Genomic DNA, 20,050 nt, shown 5'->3' with positions numbered 1-20,050 from the left:
TAATTGAGGAATATTCTTCATCTTTTTTTAAAAATAAAAAAATGGAAATTTTATTATTATAATGGTGTATTTTAAAGGTATTATAATTGTCTTTTCTTATTTTTCAGAAATAATTGTGTGATTATTTGAGGCGAGACACAGAATCGTGGTGCCATTACTTCAATACTTGAATTTTCGACACTTTTTTGTTATGGATAATGTCTACAATACATTGGTACAAAGCTTATAAAAATGCACCGATGATTAAGGAAAATGGATGAAGGTAAACGTTAGTTTTCCGGTTGCTCGGTGAGTCATGATATTAAAGATATTTATATTTACATGAAATTGATTTGCAATAAATGTGGTTTGCAATAAATGAAACCAATTAGTTTCTTTGTTATTTGATTAACATTATTTTATTTGAGAAATAAATTATTGGTTAAAAAGTTGTTTAATTAATATTTACATATTAATTATATAATATCTTAATATGGATTGTTTCATTAATGATTTTAATATGAAGCTTTATTAAATTATTCTATTTTAAATTAATAATATAGTAATTTTGAATTGTTTTTCTGGTATATTTGAAACAAATATATTCTAAATTGTTTTTCTTTTCTAAAAACAAAGTATGTAAAAGTTTATATAATAAATTATTTATTAAAAATGAAAAGATATTGAGAAAAAATAGGTATTATATACTAATTAAAGATATAATAATAAATTTAATATTTAAAATTTTTTTACAAATATATTACATGTATTAAAATTTATCTGCACATTAGTCTTTGGTTTCATTTGTTGTACATATGTGACTAATATGATTGATTCTTGTATGTGACTTTATGTGACTGATTCTAGTCACTTAAACATATTAAATTGTGCTTTTCATCGATTTGTCTGATTTTGCAACTATTGCTTACAAATATTTTGCAATCTTAATATCTTAATATGGATTTTATTAATGATTTTAATATGAATGCTTTACTAAATTATTTTATTAATTTTAAATTAATAATTTGATAATTTTGAATCATTTTTATAATATATTTGAAACGAGTATATTCCAAATTGTTTTTCTTTTCTAAAAGCAAAGTATGTACAAGCTTATCTAACGAATTATTTATTAAAAAGTCAAGATATATTGAGAAAAAATAGGTATTATACACTAATTTGAGATATAACAATAAATTTAGTATTTTTTATTTTCTTACAAATATATTACATGTATTAAAATTTCTCTGCATATTGTGTCATCTGTCTTTGATTTTATTTGTTGCTTTATGTAACTGATTCTAATCACATAAACAGATTAAATTGTGTTTTTTATTGATTTGTCGGGTGTTGCAACTATTGTTTACAAATATTTTGCAATCTTAATATCTTAATATGGATTGTTTTATTAATGATTTTAATATGAATGCTTTATTGAATTATTCTATTAATTTTAAATTAATAATATGATAATTTTGAATCATTTTTATAATATATTTGAAACGAGTATATTCCAAATTGTTTTTCTTTTTTAAAAGCAAAGTATGTAAAAGCTTATTTAACGAATTATTTATTAAAAATGAAGAGATATTGAGAAAAAATAGGTATTATACACTAATTTAAGATATAACAATGAATTTAATATTTTTTATTTTTTTACAAATATATTGCATGTATTAAATTTTCAATGCACATTAGTCTTTGGTTTCATTTGTTGTTTTATGTGATTGATTCTAGTCACATAAACAGATTGAATTGTGCTTTTTATTGATTTGTCTGGTTTTGCAACTACTGCTTGCAACTACTTTGCAATTTTTAAACATGTGTAACAAGTTTATCGGGAGTGCCGTTTCGGTCGATTGGCCAAAAAAGTATCGCGCGTTTCGTGTTCGAATATGCGCGCGAGCAATGCGTGCGAATCGTATCAAGTTAGTGTTTTTCGTGAACGCGTGTGAAAATGTGCCATGAAGGATTAGGAATAAGGAGGTCCAGAGAGGCATCAGGCGACAATGGAACAATATTGCAGTAAGTAATCACAAAAAATGCGAATTTTTTTACTTGTGAAATTTATGCATAATATTTATATGTTTCCATTGATTTTTAATTTATATCTGGAATTATATATATATGATATATATTATATATAATACGTAATATATATTATATATAATTTTCTGTCGAAAAAAACGCAGTTATGATAAGTTTCGAAATGTTTTTTATTGGTATTTTACAATAATTAGCATGCAATGAGTACACTGATTTAAAAATTTTACATTGATGCTTATTCAGCATGTTCATTAACTACATAACAATTAGAATCGACCGCACTTTATGCGGAAGATTTTGAACTTCAGAAAGATATGTTAAATTCTTCGAAAAGATCAAAGTATTCAATATTTGATTGTATGTCGCGAGAGATTGTTCAAAATTGTCTACATCTTTTATCTCAACATATCAATTAAGTTATTAAAGTAAAAACTGAAATAAATAAAATTTTTTATTTTTATATAAAAGGTATCATTAAAATATTAAAAATACTTTTTTTTTCAAATTGCGTAGATTTACGTAATGTACATAATATATTACAGATTTCGTTAACATAAATAAAAGATATTTGGTAACAAAGACAGTTTTAGGCAGTAAGACTTATTAGCAAAGTTCTTTTGATATAATTATTTAAACGTATTAACTCTCGTTCATTGTATCGGAAGAAAAGTATATATTATTCATTTTTAAGTGTTTTCACACACATGTTTATCAACTTTGATAGTTCTTTAGCCATTTGCCTATTTATTTCTTCGATTAGAGATAATACTGCTAATCTTGAAGAATGCACTTGTACAGAAAATTATGCAGTAATACTTTTTCTTAAATTATACCTCCATCACAGTTCGATTATGTTTATTCTGTTAAATATGAATTATGTATTTTACATATTCATATGTTTGTATCTATCACGGTGTGATAACCGTAGATGCAACTTAACATTTTACTATGTAAAACAGCGCTTTTCAAGTATGTAAGCCGTTTTAACAAGGGGTTAGAAAATTATGAAAAACATTACGTGTCTCCGTTCGCAGTTCCACACACTATCTGATATATTATACTATATATGTATACTATATACTATTCCTGGTAGAAAAATACCAGACCATTTTGAGAGAAGCACTATTATTTCAATATTTGTTGCTATCGAGTTCGTTAATTTATGGTATATCAACAATATACTGCATGATATTTTTCTTTTTACATTGTTATTTATATTATTTTCTATATATGTTTATACGTTTGAAAACAAATGAAATTAGCACATAAATTTAGGACAAATATTAATTGTTTCTTAATTAACAACGCATTTAATAATTGATCGTTTTTTAAGTAGTCAGGTTTAAATACATAACATGTTCTGCAAAATAATAAAAAATCTTTGATATTAATTCTAATAACAGATTTCTTGATCAATCTGAAGTTTAATTTTTTGTAATTAGAGGCACCGTTTTCAAATCTTAAACATTTACAAATGAAGGCCTTTTCACGAGAAATTTATTATTCATTTAAACTGAGATTTTGTTTTTAAAAAATTTTATTTTAGAGGTAAATATAAAAATTTATTTTTAAATATTAGAGTTGTAATAAATTATGATAAGAATTTTATCATAAAATTTATTTTTAATTTTTATTTAAAAAATTTGCGATTATCTATCTAACGAGTTTGATTATGTTTATTTAAACAAATAACATCTTGATCTTTCGATCATCCATTGCATGCATCTTCATCGTGTTATCTCAGTGTAATTATTTTCAATTTTTTAATAGAATTTTTTGTAAAATTCAGAATCACTTAGGAAAAAATTTCTCGAACTTGTAAATTCTCCTTTCGTAAATCTTGTTTTGTGTATTCGTTATATTGGGAATAGATAACAATGTTTCTTCGAATGGTCCCTAGAAAAGATTCTTCAGAGAATCAGAGATATCTGGTATTAAAATTAAAATCAAAGATTCTAGGACAGTACAAATGTTTTATGTGGTCCACAAAGATAAATTATAATCAGTAATTAAAATTTCATAGAATAACTCTATCAATTTTTAAACAAAACTAACAATTAAATACAACATTATATATTCTTTTATCAGATAAATAAATTTCTCAGAAAGTTAAGGTATAATTTTCTTAAGTTGGAGTATCGATTACATAATTCTGTCAGTGTATTGTTAAAAAGTGAACATTTTGATATAAATTTTGTGAAATTGTGATCATTTAATGAGCGTAATATTCGACAGAAAATGAAATTTTATTGAACGAGATCAACATGAGAATTGTAAAAATGAGAAGTAAAAAGTGAAAGTTCTCTGACAATTACGTGATCGATAACCTGCCAAAATAAAAATGAGACGATTTCCGGTTTTCATTGACAATAATTGATCATTCATATATATATAAAATGAACGTTGCACAGTTATATCGCTATGGAGGAAGGGGGATATAAAAATATATTACACGCGCGGCTAATCCATCACTTTTAATTAAGAACGATTATTATGTTCACTTTGTTTAACTGTTGTATTTTACTAGAAAATTTTTGTTACGTTTTTTATTGGGCGTACCACGTGTGGAAAGATTCTTTGCTTTCACTGCAAATGTCAAATTTGTATACGATTTGTGGTTTAATGAAGAAGTATGGAGGGTAGGCCACAGTTTCATGTACACGCGCGGCAAAATACGTTAACAACAGTTAAAAAACGACCTAAATCTATAAATTTTTGTTACGTTTTTCATTGGGCGAACCAAACGTGTGGAAAGATTCTTTGCTATCACTGCAAATATTAAATTCGTATACGATTTGTGTAAATGTTTAATTTATGGTACATATGTTTCGCGATTGGTTTTTGAAAGAAAGATACTTTTGATGTTGTTAACATCATGCAAAATCCACCTTTATCTGTTTATTATTAAATTTTCTGATCTTTAATAATATATTAAATTCTGAATTTTAATAACCCATTTAAAATATATGTGTTTAAAAAGAATAGATTTTCTTACTCATAAAAAATGAGAAATAATCAATAATGTTTATAGAGAACTAGAATTTGTCGATTAGCGTGCATTATTTAAGGCGTTAAATTTCGTAAAATAAGGATACAACACTATTAAAAATATTAAACATGGCAATTTTAGAAAACGTAGATAACGTCGGATAATTTAATATTAAAGTTTTATGATGGATGGATCGATATTAAATTTTTTTTCCGTTGAATCTCTCTCATGAATCTCTCATAAGAAAATCTTCAAATCTTTTTTATTGCTATAGAAAACTACTTCAAATCTATCGATTCCTTAAAAAGGATACGAATCAATGTTTTTTGAACATTAATTAATATACGTATAATTAAAAGTATAATGTGTATATTTGTACATCTAGTCTTAAAAATGTAAGAATTGATTCTAAATTGATTTATAAAAATAAATAATAGATTTATAAAAAAGGGAGTAATGAAGTTTTTATGTAAAAGATATTATGTTCTGTTATTTAACATATATTGATTCGTATCTTTTTTAAAGTTTGTGTTGGTTATATTGGTTCTTATCGAAGAGATTGTAGTATTCTGTTTTCGTAGAAGAAAATTGTGGTATGTTTTTTAAATATACGAAGTTTGCCTAAAGTGACGCAGGTATAAATACAACTACAATGTTGATATATTCTTCATTCACAGTTTCTTTAAAATATTTCCGTTCTTCTTAAATATATCTATCATGAACTATACAGGGTTTTCCACTATAGTGTACTTTTACGTACATGCTATATAAAAAAATGTTTTAGTAAATTAATTAAAACTTTATTAAAATGTATTTAACATTTTATGAAGAATAATATTTTCTGATTTATTTCAGAAATATACCAAAATTAATTTGTTACTCAAAAATGATTTTTGTGTTCTTTTTAAAATAAGACATCTCTTTTTTATTGCAATATTCAGGGAAGATAAGCGCGCCTGGGACACCCTGTATTTTAATATATGTATATCATTGTGTTCTACCGTACAAGATTTGCATTGCGTTATGTATTCTTCTGACCGTCACATTTGACACATCAATGAACTTTTGCGAACAAATTAGTAAGAATATTTACAAGTGTACGTTACATTTTTCCCATTGCAAGTACAAAAACCTCTTTGGTATGATCGATAACGTTTGCATCAACCAGTCTTACTTTATGTTAGGTCTATTACCGTCTATGCGCTACGTCAAAATTTGTGTGTAACAATTATTTGTCATTAATGTGGCAAACATTACATACTCGTTACCTTTGTGTGAAAGGCGACGCGAGATGCCGATAAAAAATGATTGTCTCGTTACAAAACGCAATTCGTACATGATCTCGTTATTATTCACGCCATTTGTTAAATTTTATATCGTTGAGCAGTTGTTTCATAAAGCGCGTAAAACGTCGCATTCAAAGACAATCGCAATCGACAATTATCGCTGAACAATCATCATTTGTATAACCTGCTCACATTTGCAAAGAAATATTGCCAGCAGTGTTGAACACCATAAATTTCTCTATATTTTGCAAATGCGTCGTCATTTTGTATAGCATTGATCCATTGATTCTCAAGGATTTCTTTTTACGTACACATATACACGCACACACACACTCTTCACACTTCATCGTCTTCTATATACAGAGTCGTTTCGTATTTTTCAATTTGTCCCGAATTTGTTGCCGTTTTTTCGACAATTGTTTGTGCGTCCACGTCCTCGGCGATAATTACGGGATTTTGTCTTAAGACCGTCGTGTCGGTCTTCTCGCTCGATTTGTGTGATCCATACGTTTCGTCGAGATCATCCCCCGAGCTTTCTACATCAATCTCGATGACGTTTTCGAGTTCCGGTTCTTCGAGGAGCATGTCGGCTTCGATAGGTCCGTCGGATGATAAACCGCCTGAATTTGCGTCTTCGATATCTATTACGTGACTCTCATCGGAATTGTCAGCGCGGCTCTCTTCGGTGTCGAGAGATACCGTCGTGAAGTACTTTGGCTCACATTCGGATCCGGAACCCTCCATGACAGCCTGAGTATTCAATGAGTGTCGACTCGACTGAGAATCCTTCGGATGCCGGTCGAAAGATCGTCTCCTGTTGTCGTCCGACCTGGAATGGTGTAGTTTAGCATGACGTGGTCTTCGCAAATTCTCCCCGCTGTTCGTCCGTGATCTCATTTCCATTTCGTCGAGCATATACCGAGTACAATCCACGCTGAACCTGTCTACCGAGAGCTTCCTGTAGATTTGGTTATAAGAAAAAATTCGTCACTTGCCTTGACAAATGAAGAAGCGTCAGAATTAGCCGTAATGGAGATTGTGCATATATTGCAATTAAGCTACATAATTAAAAATATTATATTATTACATGGCATCTCACGCTCTTTTTAAACCATAAAAAAATATTTTATTGTAAATTTGTCTTTAAGCTAAGTAATTTAATTTATCATTATTAATTTAGGATTGTAACAAATTTAGACAAATTTAATCAGAGCATGAATAGCCATTTGGCAAATGACGTGTTATGAGAAATACAAGCAATAACGTATCGTAAAAGTAGATCTGAAATTCTTTATTACCTGTAGTCTCCTCTTCGAAAATCAGGGCTCCTTTTGAATTCGAGGCTAGCTTTTCGATGCCCCATTGTTCTGTCGCGACGATCACCGCCTATTCTGTCGAAGGACATTTTACGGAAGTTTGGCGACGAGATCTTTCGGAAGTCTCGCGGTGAGGTCTTACTGAGCTCCTTTGATACCGCCGTCAATTCTTCCAACAATCTCAAGTCTATCGAATTTCTCTTTCTTGGCACAAAATCGTCTGGATATCTGCAATAGGCACCTGATCGAGGTGTTTACGATATTTATCTGTAGATATATTTTTGATATTTATTTGAGCAATTTTTTTTAACTAAAATAATTATTAGGATTTTTATTGTTCGAATAAAGTTTAATGCATTTTTGTGCATTTTGTACGGAAAGAATAAATTTTACTTTTGCATTCGCAGTTTTCAAACTAAATGTTATAGCTATTTTTTATTGACATTTTTTAAGTATGCTATATATTTGTCAGATGATCACAATGATGATCTTATATATCTTATTTATTTATTTATTTATTTATTTATTTTATAATTACCTGGTAATTTAGGCGAATAAACGAGAGTCGGTGGTGGTCGCGCAGCTTCGTCAACTTCCTCGACATCTTCCACTTTTGTCTGACGAAGTAGCTGGTGACGTCTCGCTGTGTCGGATCGATCTTTTACTTTGAGCGTAACGGGACCTTTATTCGGAATATGCAAATCCATAGCCATTGACGCTTGGCTACCGTTCATTTTTTGATGTTCCAAACTTTCTCTGCTGATCTGTCGATCGAGAAAAGTTTTTCATTAAAATTATTAAAACAAAAGAGATAATTAAAATTTGGTCCCAGTTTGTCAGAATTTGTATTATTTAAAAAAAAAATTTTTTTTTTGTTTTAAATTATAATTATATTTATATTATTTTAGAAATAATTTAAATAATTTGCTCTCTGTGTTATGATAAAAGTTTTTTTTTTCTATAATGTATTGATTGTTTTTATTACCTGATGTGGGCTGTAACTCGGATTGTCGACCGAGAGAGCGTGACGTTGCAGCAATTCCGGATTTAGTAGCGAGCAACCCGCATATTTAGGCGATCTTCGGCGTGGTGACTTTTTATCGATTAACGTTGGCGCGCTCGGGCTCTTTTTTATAGAATGTGCCATTCCTTTCTCTTGCAGATCTTTTGAGAACTGCATGAATTCCGCCGTCAGCTGTTTCCTGGAGACTTCGTGCGTGCTAGGACTTGGACTGCGGTTCACTCGAAATAGGCCCAGCTGATGGTCCCATTTCGTTGTTTGACTCGACGTCGATCTTCTGTTACGTTGATTCTTTGAAGTTCTTAGTGTCGAAGTTTGGTTGAAGCGATAGCGAGCTGGTACTACCTTGGCCGCGCTGTCACGTGCTTCGAAGGTCATCACGCAGGCGGCTACTACAATGAAACCTAGAAACATTGTTATTATATGTGATATGACGGAATCTGAAATTTTATATATGCATTACGTTAATTTATTTACTATTACTTCGGATTGTATTATCATTAATAATTGAACGCTATGCGAGTTTGATATTATATAATATTTCAATATATGTATATATTGAAAAGATTTTATATATAATTGAATAATTTGTTAACTCAATAATAATCCGAAGTAAAATAGAAATATGATGCAGTAAGAATATATTAAATTTTATTTCGTTGCACGACGATTATCTTTTGACTCTAATGCGCAATACAATTTGATTATTTAATAAAATAATTTTGTTTAAAATAATTAACGCTTATCAAAAATTGATGTTGCGAATTAGATAAATCATAAAATATTCCAATAATATATTTCTTTTGAATACAACCATAACTAAAAATGTATAAGGAAGATAAATCCTAGTGCCTACTGTATCTGAGGCTTCTCGGCGATAACCGAGCGTGAGCCTCCATAGCTCAGGGGTTAGAGCACTGGTCTTGTAAACCAGGGGTCGAGAGTTCAAATCTCTCTGGGGGCATTTTTTTTTCTTGTTTTTATCGAGTGTTCTCGTTTGATCGTGCAGTGCTGCAATATTTGTATATTTTTTGCGTTTCGCCTGTCGATTTCCGCTCTATATCCGTTACATTATTCTATGTTTTGTTTGTAGCTATTTTTGGTCTTTGTATCTCACCATGCAAATCTAACACATGTGTGAAATTTTGCATTTTTGTCTTTTGAAGTTATAGCGATATATTAGTAAATAGTCAGATGCAAAAGATTATTTATTAAATCGATTATTAAAAATTAATGTTGCAATCAATAACATTCTTGACACTGTACATATAATATTATAATATATAATATCTTATATCAACATTTTAAACTAGAAATTATAGTGCAAAAAGTTTGATTTAGTTAGATACAGTTCTGTTTCTAAAAAATCTATAAAATATTTTTGCATTTAACTTTTTCTGCAACATTATTATATTGTATTACGTAAGTTCGTCAATGTATACGTCATATATTACGTGAGATTAAACCCAATTATAAGTATGGCACGTATTTCATTTTCGAAAAGGTTTATGTGCATTTGTGGCAGAGCACCTACCTATTATCGCGTAATAATTACTGCAAGGAGATCTGTGTCATATAACTATCCACTGGGTTGAATAAGTGTATTATGTTCGTAAATTGTGCAATGTATATTACTATTACCTCCTAGACCCATAACGACAGGGCCGGCGTAGCTCAGGTTGTTTAGGTGAAATCCACGCGATTCGTTCTTCACATTCACCGTGACATTACCTCTGATCTCTTGCGCGACTGACAACTGATCTGCATAATATCCTATTTAATAAAACGAGAAAAATGTTTTTTTATTTTACGACGCGTAAATATGCAGATGAGTGGGACGTAACGGAATGAGGACAATAAAATCGGAATGGCAAGATATTTCGATTTAAATATTATTCATGTACGGTATTTCACATTTATAAGTTACGGACTTTGCGTAAAATTGACATGAAATAGTAAGTTCTATATTGGAAAAATTTTATGCAAATTTTATTCCTCATTTTATTATGCCACATCTTTGTCTGCCTTCTCGCAATGCAAAAATTTTGGAGGGCTTAAAATGAAAAATTTTATACAATATAAACATCTAAAAAGTATTTTTTAATATCTGAAAAACATCCAAATTTTTTAAAATAATATTTCGTAAATTATACGAAAACATTCACTGAATAATTGTGTTGTATGAAGTGAAATTGTTTTTAGAAACAATATTAAATTTAATACAAATTTAATTCATGCATGTAAGCGTAAGTAAGCATTAACTGCAAGCTTGTGCGTAATAAAGAAAAAGATTAGTCTTTTGCTGTCCATGCGTAAGCATTAGAAGATTCAATTGTGAATTTATGTTAGAAGTATATAATAATTATTCAGTTGTTTTTCCGTCATCGTGAAAAATAATTTATCAAATAAAATAGCTTTGCAAAGTTCTTCAAATTTTAATAAAATACAATTAGACCACAAGGGGATTGATTTTTGATCCAAAGTGCTCTTTGTAGACGCCTCTAAGCGATTAGCGGCTCAGAGGCCGAGGCAGACTAGCGCTCGTCAGTATTAGACCTGTTTAATTTACGTAATTCTACTCACCTATGGTCGCCATGCAAGCTCCTAAAAGCATTAGCAGCAGCCCAATTCCGAGAGCTTTGCAGGCGTGCCACAAGCACCGCGTTGTCACCTTGCCTCTCACCACCTGTTCGATTTAATTGCCGTCGTTAACAGTTAATAAACCTGGACGATGGTCCAGTCGTTTACCAGCCATAGCGACAAACGCACATACGATCACGTTTACATGATGTGCCGTTAAATCGATCAGTGCGATTTACAATGTTACATTACGGTGTAACGGCATAGTAACGCTCCTCGGTGCTGGTTACTATAGTCTTATGTAGCATTTACGTGATCTAAATTATTGCGCCGTAACAGTATAATTGCTATAATGCTAGAATAATTAATCGTAGACTATCTAATTAAAGAAGATATGTATAAAAATTTTATCTACGAGTGTTTTGTTGAGAATAGTTGTATATAATAGTTGAGAAAAGTATTTAAAAAGATTGAATAGTATTTAAAAATAGTATTGCAAATATCGCAAAACTGTGCAAATGTTATCTCAGCAAAGAGTGAGAGTAATCTTTTCAGCGGCACTAATAATTGTAGTTTTGTGTTTGGTTAGATAAAATTTGCGTATGTACTTCCGTCAAGGCTGATTCTCCATCGGAAGTAATTTCGGCAAGCCTTCGGCAAAATTTATGAACGTGCTAGAAATGATTAGAGTACGAATATGTTGTACCTACAGTATATAGTACATGCTCTCTACATATGCACATCGTTTTTCTCTCTCTCTCTTCTCTTTCTTTCTACTGATATTTTCACCGGCGGTCTACTCCGTAATAATTACACTAACGAGGCCGATAAAGAGTTTCAAGTTTGATATATACTGCACTCAATATCGATCTCGAATTTTTATAAGCGATGAAAATGTACCTGTACGTTCCAATTAGCTCCAGGTCCGCAGGCTCTTCTCTGCGTCCCCTGCCATTGAATGCTTCCTTGTGGCATCCTGTGTTCGCAAAAGCAAATATTTCATTATATTATTGCAATGCAAAAGAAAAAAAAACGGCAAATTTAATATGCTGAATTCTGATATGCATTATATCATAGAAGCAAAATTGTTATATGAACTATATTTTAGATTTTGATGAATAATACAAATTATTAGCTACGTTCAATATCTACCGCTGTTTTGATGTAATAATTATAATTGTGAAAAATCGAATACAAATCTTGTTGATGTTTCGAGAATTTTCCAATGTAACAAGCGATGAAACGCGTTTATAAGCTATATTTCTGTGTTGACTGAGTTACACAAAAATTCAAGTGGTTTAAAGTAGCCAATATTCCTGCTTGTAAATGCGATTTTCACATCAAAAATTTTATTTGCTGTATATGTTTTTGAAGCAGAGAAATTACGAAATAATTATCTCATTTTTATATTATCTAATTATTTTGTCATAAGGATTTGCTTTTATCTGGTTTTTGTTATAATTTCATTACATCTGTGATAAAATAAGGCCTGATTTGTACGTAGAGTATTTATTATTATACCAGCATATAACATATTCTACCGTGGTTTTTAAAACAGATATAGATTGATCATTCCATTATCAATCTAACACTACGTTTAATTTTATCTTTCGATGAAAATAAAAGCTACAAAATATTAATCCATTTATCTTTATATAATGATATTAATAGTTTCAAGATATTACTTTTTAAAATTGTTTTAAGAATCTTTAAACCATTTGTAATTTGGCTATGTTGCAAAATTTTATATGCCTTTATTTTCATCCGATAAATTTCTCTAATTAAAATTTTAATTAGTAATATTAGTAATATTAGTAATATTAGTAATATTTTAATAGTCGAAAAAAAGCAAGTGATTGCATAGTTAACTTCTGTGCTATATAAATAATTTTGTTGTATCTCCTCACTGGTTTAATGAAGACTAAATCTAGTGTTTAACACTTTGTGTTAATGTTAATCACTAATGTTAATCACAGTTTATTAAGCTGTTTACTCTCAGTTTTGTTGATTTTTAAGTTTCAGAAACATACGATTCCATTTTTAAAAGTTTTAATAAAAAAGAAGAACATGAAACTATGAGTTGCAAGAAGAACGAGTTTATTTGTGCGCAAACAATAGTGCCAAATGAAGTGGCAAATAGAGACGAATTCAATATTTGTATTTGTTCCTATATTTTTGCAGTCTCTGTATTTTTTTTCCATTTATACTTGGAACAATATTTCCTCGTAAAATGAAAGAGCGTAATATCGCGCGAGTCCGTTAATTAGCAATTCCGAATTCATCTCGCGGTATTATATGCGCGATCTTTCATCGCGTTTCGTCGCGTATAGCGCCGTTTTGTGTCGTGGTTTTAATTTGACGTGTGCATACAACCAGCGCTCGGTTTGCTGTCTAACACATCGACATTCCATATACCGTCGCTCATATACCATACGTCATAGCACACGCACACGCTGTCCCAAGCCGCGCACAATGTATACGTGAGAATTATCTGACTACTTCGTCGGTGTGCATCGCTCTCGTGTGCATAGCGAATGCAGAAGCGCATTGTTCGCGCGCCTGTGCCTCCCGCATTTCGTCTTTCAATGTCGAAACTTTGCGCGCGTCCTATCGATTCAAATCCCTCTTTGCAGCTACTGTCGCAATCCTTCTTTGCATCTCGCAAGTTGGCCATTTTCGCTTAGAGACTCTCAGCGAGTAAATCCTCTTTTGTGTATCACCAAGATCCCGTTCTAATGCTGAACTAGTTTGCCGTGTTCTTAAGTCTGCTCTTTTTCGTCGATGAAATGATTTCAGATATCAGTAGGATTTCATCAAATAATTTTCAAATGGGTTATTTGTTATATGAAAAATCGCAAGAATTTATATCTTCAGAATACATATCTATTTGCGAAAGAAATTGCGAATTTTGCGAAAAAATTATGCAAGCGCAATTTATATTTTACGCAGAAAAAAAATGTTATTACAATTTTAATTAGCTGAAGCGATCTGTACACACAAACACACACACATACTTATATATTTTAATGATGCGTTTTAACGGCAGTGATTTGCGTATCGTTATCCGCGTTAGATATAACACGAAATCTCGTGCAGGATGATGAATAGGCGTGATTTAACAGCTGCAATCGTTCTTGTTCTTGTCTATCCACAAGAACACGCGCACAAGTCTACTTAAGTTGCATGTTACGAACTCCACTCGGCTATTTCAGAGTGATTCGATCTGACGGGCTCCCGAGAAACTGCTTTCCGTCGGATTGCTTCTCACAGTTCATTTCGCACAGCGTAACACCCAATTCAGGAAAACGTTCCAGGCTATGTCGTTTTCAAAATCTTAAATTGGATTTAATACGCGAAAGGTCTTTCACTATCGACGATCTTTATAATTAATATTATTAAAAAGTTCTTCGTTTAAAAATATTGCGCAATTTGATAAATGTAATAAATTTTTACCATTTTAATAAATTCCAAGTTAAATGTTTGTTGCATGAGATTTGCTCCATGATATATTCATCCGATTTGAGTTCTTTTATTAATACAGTGTATTCTAAATTTTTTATGCATCGCGCATAAATAGTAAAGTTTAAACTTGAAAAAACCAACAGTTTCCAAGTTTTAAACGAATGAGAATAAAAAGGTATTCGAGGAATTAAACTTGTAAATTGTGTACATATATCTTTCTTATGACTAGTTTTTATCAGACTTTAGCAAAAATTAAATATTTAAAATTAGACCAAGGCAATTATTTTTTAAATTTGAAATTTGAAAAGTGACTGATAATCTTAAATTTCCGTTAAATGTAAATTGTATTCGCATTTATTAGAGAATATGTGGCTAACGGTGTATATTTTTCTAAGCGCTTGTTTCTGCGCGTTTTCAAGCTATAATTTTTATTTCCGTAACATTGATCAAGGTTTTTTTCGTATGTTTATTCATGTTTTATTCCAACCAGAACTTTGATTACGGACACATATGTTACGGGTAAAGATAGAAAACGCAATAAACTTAGGATTACCTTCATAAATCTGACCCACTGCCCAGCGCTTCTTACCTACGTAAAATTATATTTTCCTTTTCTTCTATTCTTACGCCTAACACACGCGTAAATCACTTGGAGCGGTTAAGCTGAGAAAATATCGATTTTGCAGTAGCTCACGTTTCACGAAAGTGTAATTTATCCCCCTTGTGGAAGGCGCGAATCACGAAGCAATCGAATTATCCGTGATTTCAGCACCGCTCGAGTATTTCCGATATGACCTCACGTAGTTCACCTGTCCTTATGTGGATTATTAAAATCTGACACCTGTGCTCGTCACAAATGTGCGCCACGTTATCGAGATAAATAATGGATTTCGATGCTTGTGCAGACGGTAGGTTGCCATAACTACCGACTCCACCGGTTTCATTTGCATAACCACGACCTTTCGTAGTACCCCGTGTTCTTCCTTGTCCAATCAAAGCCTGACTTCCGATCGACAGAATAGCTTGTTTGAATAATGCATCGCGGAAAAGTATCGGGCTCCCGTGAGTTTTCCAATCGTTTGCCAAACTGTTGCCGGTACGATGTTTCTATCGAGCTCGCAGTGATCTCATGAATGATTTCTTTTTGACATTTCCCTGATTTTCGAAAACATCTGATGTCAGAAAACACGATGTACAGCATCTGCGCAACCAGTCAATATTTTAGTAGTTTTATCGCGAACAATATTCTGCTGATATTTTGTTTTTAATACATTGTCACGCAAACACAATTATTACTTTAATATTACATAACATTTTCACGCATTAATGCTGATTATATTATGAATGTTTTATTACCTTTTTTTATGGAATCAGGATCATATGAATATGTACTAGATATAAAGAGTTTTATATTATTATTCCTTAATATCGCGCAAATATCGTATATGGAGAGGTCGCGGCCTATATTTAACCCTTTGAAGTATGTTGAAGCAAACCGTGTAAGCGTCGAGTGTTCACGAAAAGAACGTGATAAAAAGCTTCTAATACGGCCTACGCCATTACGAGTATCGATGTAATCAACATGATGTTTTTTGTTCCAATAGCGTTTCAAATAAACTTTATATTAAAATAAAACCCGTTTGCAATTAATTAAAAAAGATCAGATTGTGCAATTAACGTTAGAGTTTTTGCTGCAATATTAATTTAATTTATAAAAAAATCTATATTTAATAAAAAGTACGCTTCAGTAGAGCTTCGAATAAATTTTACATTGAAATAAAATCTACTTGTAATTAATTAAAAAAAGACCAAGTGCCTCTGATTAACGCCAGCAGAATTTTTTCTACGATACATCAACTTATATTAGTTTCAAAAATCTGTATTTAATAGAAAATGCGCTATTTATAAGGCATTTTATATAATTATTAATCCTATTTAATTACCCATCTAGATGTACATTTGCATCTGTTTATTATGGCAGTTAGTTTTTGCATAGCGTTGCTTCGGGGAATGTGAAAGTATATGTATATGTATAAGTACAGCGTAGATTCAATGAGTTGCTATTACTCCGTCGTTGAATTTGCATTTTTAATTACTCTTCGTAACGCAATCTTCTTGATGCGAGAGTCCCTGCTCACAGTCGCGCACGAATACTTTATCATTTATCTCGCTATTTTCACATGCTGTATATATCTGTACATACTATGCCCCGGTATAATACATAAAGGTATATTTCTGTTGCTTCGTATCTCGCTTTTGTGGATGAGTGCACGCTTTTAAAACATTTCGTCCATCTATCTCAAACATCTGAAATTTCTATTTACGAAAGAAAGCTATTTAACAAAATTATTTAAATTACTTCGGCTCACCTTTCTTTCTTCCTTCGCTTTTTTTCGTTGTCACAGCATCTCGTCCGTGTTCCGTGTTCCGCGCCCAAAGAATCGACTTTGGCAATTGATTATGTTCGTCTTCTCTGGCTTTTCTTCTCACTGATGAGTCAGACACGCGAATCGAAGCTCTATCGAAATTAACGACTCGTCTATTTCGCTCTAATGTTTCGCCGTTGAGGTTTCATGCGGCGCTATCGAGTTATCCCGCGCAGTTAAGGCCGCAACGTGCAATCCGAACAATCAACGAGGTGAGCTCGGTGAACTCGAAAATTTTCGGCACCGTACGGAGAGAGAGCATCGACGTTTTATTTTTATTCCGACACGTGTTGCGTACACACAGCGCGAATGAACTAAGAAAACATGAGGATGTCCAGGGCGATTTTCGTCGTATTTACTCACGCCGTGTTTCTCGCTTCGTCATTTCACTTTCGTCATCTTTTGTGATATAATTAAATCGTCAATATTTAAAAGTGCGATAGACAAGTGCGTTTCGGACAACGATGTGAATTGTTTATTATTGACTATTGCTTCCTTAATGCATATTTCTTAAATATAGAATTTGCACGCGATTAATCGAATGTATTTAATAAATTACATTCTAAATTATGCCAATTTAATTATACACAAAGTCAAATTTATCTTTGTGCATCTTTGCTAATTAAGTATGTGATCATATTAAAGAAGCTGCACTGATTGATTAATCTTCAGAATATCTCGAGTCGGTTGTTACTCAATAGCTTTATCGCGGCCAGCGAACCGAAGCGAAAAATTGCATTGGAATTGGAATTCGGTTATTAATAAATCAAAGTACGCCGTGCTATCGGATTCTGAGTGCGGAGCGACAAGAGGAAATCAATGATTTTATATATAAAATGAAGATGTCCGTTGTGTGCAGTCCGTTGAACAGTGAAATATCCTGTCTGACTACAATGCTCTTTGAATTCCTTTATGTATCCCCATAAAACGTTTGTATGTATTTCTGCCAATGAAATATCGCTATCTTTCGAAAAGATTCCTGTATTCTTTCCTTTGCGCTCATCTTACACACACGCTGTTCGTCGACTTTGTCTTTGCAACTGCGAAATCTTATCGTATTCGTATTTTGTAACTTTGCATAAAAATTTAAAAAAATATTTTTTTAAAATTGTCTTAAGGTCTTTCGCAGAGTTCATCTTCAATTTACATAATTGACAAACATTTGATAAATGTCTAACACACACGCAATAGATCGAATCAGGATATTTCGATCAGGATCGGATTTTCAAATTTCGATAACTTTCGTCAAATTGATTGAGTTAATCAAAACTGTAAACAATCGAAGCATTAAAAAGATCGCAAAAATTCACTTCCTCGATTCGGCTATCGTTGCATTTGTAGATCACCTTTTTCCCGCCGTTATCTAAAAATGTCAAAAATCTCTCACCTTGCTCAAGTCCAACACACGGAGGGAAACACTCGATCATCGTACGTCGCAAGTCAATCCCGCGCTCATGTTTTAACCGCGTAATGCATAACCCCGAGTGTACTCCGGTTTTCTCGCGAGACAGAGAACGAACACGCGGGAAGCTGCGTCGGAAGAATCACGGGGAGCACTGTAAACTGCCTATCCACTAAATCATCGACCGATCGAAACTTTCGTCGCGTCTCTCGCCCCGATGTTTTTCGCCCGAATTTCCTCCCACATTCCGCTGGCGTGCGGCTAAAGTGGATCCGATCCCAGCGCGTTTATCCTTTGGGTCGTCGTCGGATGAATCCTGGCTGGTTGTAGGCGATCCACAGGGTAATATGGCAAGCGATAGGCCCGAGAGAGAGTTAGTACTAAATCACCGTCGTCGGCAGCGGAACCCGGGGGAGACGCTCGACGAGATGCCGCTCGAGGGAGTGTCCTCCTCCTTCTTCGGCATCACCTGTTGGTATCGTGCCGTGACCCCGGTCACGGTTTTATACAGGGTGGCACACGCTGAAAATCCGCTGGAGCAGCGCGGTGCGCGTGCACCAATGCGCACTCGCCGACACGACAGATCGATGTGTGTTATATATCGCGAGCTTCCCTCCGCTCTCTCCGGGAGGATAAGGAGATCCTCCGTTCAGCATCTCTCCCGGCTTCTCTCCCGACGGTCGGTTACGAGATGCGCGATGTTTCCGTTGCTATCGCGCGTTTACCCGTCGATTTCGCGGCGTATCAAATGCATCTCTCGCGGCCAGGTAGCGTGCAAATGACAATTTTTTGTGATAGGAGATATCTAGACGCGCGGAAAGTATCCAGATGAAAAATTAGAATGTTAATCAGTTGAACATGTAAAGAGAGATACATCGGATCATTACTATAAATTTATTATAATGTTGGTTATATTTTTACTCTTTTTTTACTCTTTTTTTTCATATTAATGCAATATGATTTGATAGCTGTTGTCAATATTTTAACATTATCGGTATATTCGGTTTATTTCCCTGAGATCTTTTTTTAACTTTATACGTTTGACATCATATCATTCTATTTTTATTCATTTATATGTGGTAAGATGTATAATATTGGATATCGGAATTTAATCAAGATATTATTTTTTCCGATATCGGTTATTTTTGTTACTATGCTTCAAGTTTAGATTAATTATAATCAAGGAAATCGGTCTTGATAGATAATGCTTTATACTTAATACTTTATATTTAGCAATAAATGGTTGACATTTCTATCGCTTTCTATTTTAAGTAATTAATTCTAAATAAGTCGGATCTGATAATCGTTAATAAATCGATTTATTCTGTATTTTATAGGCCATTACACTAGTCCAATGTCTAATGTCTAATGTGATTATTTAGTATAATAATAGTAATGGTTAGTCTAATAAATTCCGCTGAGTTAGTATATGTGATGTACAATACATTATTCACGCTTTGCACATCGTTTTTTAGGCTTTCGCTAAATGTTCGGTTTATTACTATGAATAAAAGGAATATTGAAAGATTACTTAGTATGCCGC

The 20,050-nt window shown here is 32.3% G+C and overlaps 1 protein-coding gene, 1 long non-coding RNA gene and 1 other non-coding gene across 5 annotated transcripts in view; 2 read left to right on the top strand and 1 right to left on the bottom strand.

Moving 5' to 3' along the window:
• The window catches only part of LOC105674746 (uncharacterized), a 282,873-nt gene that overhangs the window by 6,833 nt on the left and 255,990 nt on the right, over positions 1-20,050 (top strand). The window contains exons 7-8 of the long non-coding RNA XR_010890693.1: positions 108-288; positions 1,717-2,004. This is a non-coding gene — a long non-coding RNA (uncharacterized lncRNA). The remainder of the gene's footprint in view (positions 1-107; positions 289-1,716; positions 2,005-20,050) is intronic.
• Positions 2,178-19,060, bottom strand: LOC105674738 (uncharacterized). Of its 3 annotated transcripts, XM_067357038.1 has the most exons (9): positions 18,493-19,060; positions 17,049-17,504; positions 12,118-12,193; positions 11,221-11,323; positions 10,279-10,410; positions 8,602-9,041; positions 8,155-8,380; positions 7,599-7,857; positions 2,178-7,258 (listed from the first exon to the last, which is right to left on the bottom strand). In XM_067357038.1, the coding sequence occupies exons 3-9, from the start codon at positions 12,190-12,192 to the stop codon at positions 6,637-6,639; spliced, it is 1,857 nt and encodes a 618-aa protein (XP_067213139.1). In that variant the 5' UTR covers position 12,193; positions 17,049-17,504; positions 18,493-19,060; the 3' UTR covers positions 2,178-6,636. The 3 variants fall into 3 exon arrangements, with proteins under 3 accessions (XP_067213139.1, XP_012226676.1, XP_012226677.1); XM_012371253.2 differs by having other exon boundaries at positions 2,178-7,240; positions 17,049-19,060; XM_012371254.2 differs by lacking the exons at positions 11,221-11,323; positions 17,049-17,504; positions 18,493-19,060.
• On the top strand, positions 9,529-9,601 carry TRNAT-UGU (transfer RNA threonine (anticodon UGU)). Its single transcript has one exon. It is a non-coding gene; the product is annotated as a tRNA-Thr (tRNA).

Source organism: Linepithema humile, chromosome 6 (genome assembly GCF_040581485.1).
Source record: "Linepithema humile isolate Giens D197 chromosome 6, Lhum_UNIL_v1.0, whole genome shotgun sequence".
Classification (NCBI taxonomy): Eukaryota; Metazoa; Arthropoda; class Insecta; order Hymenoptera; family Formicidae; genus Linepithema; species Linepithema humile.
Note: the sequence above shows the minus strand (reverse complement) of the source record. Positions and strands in the feature narration are given on the sequence as shown.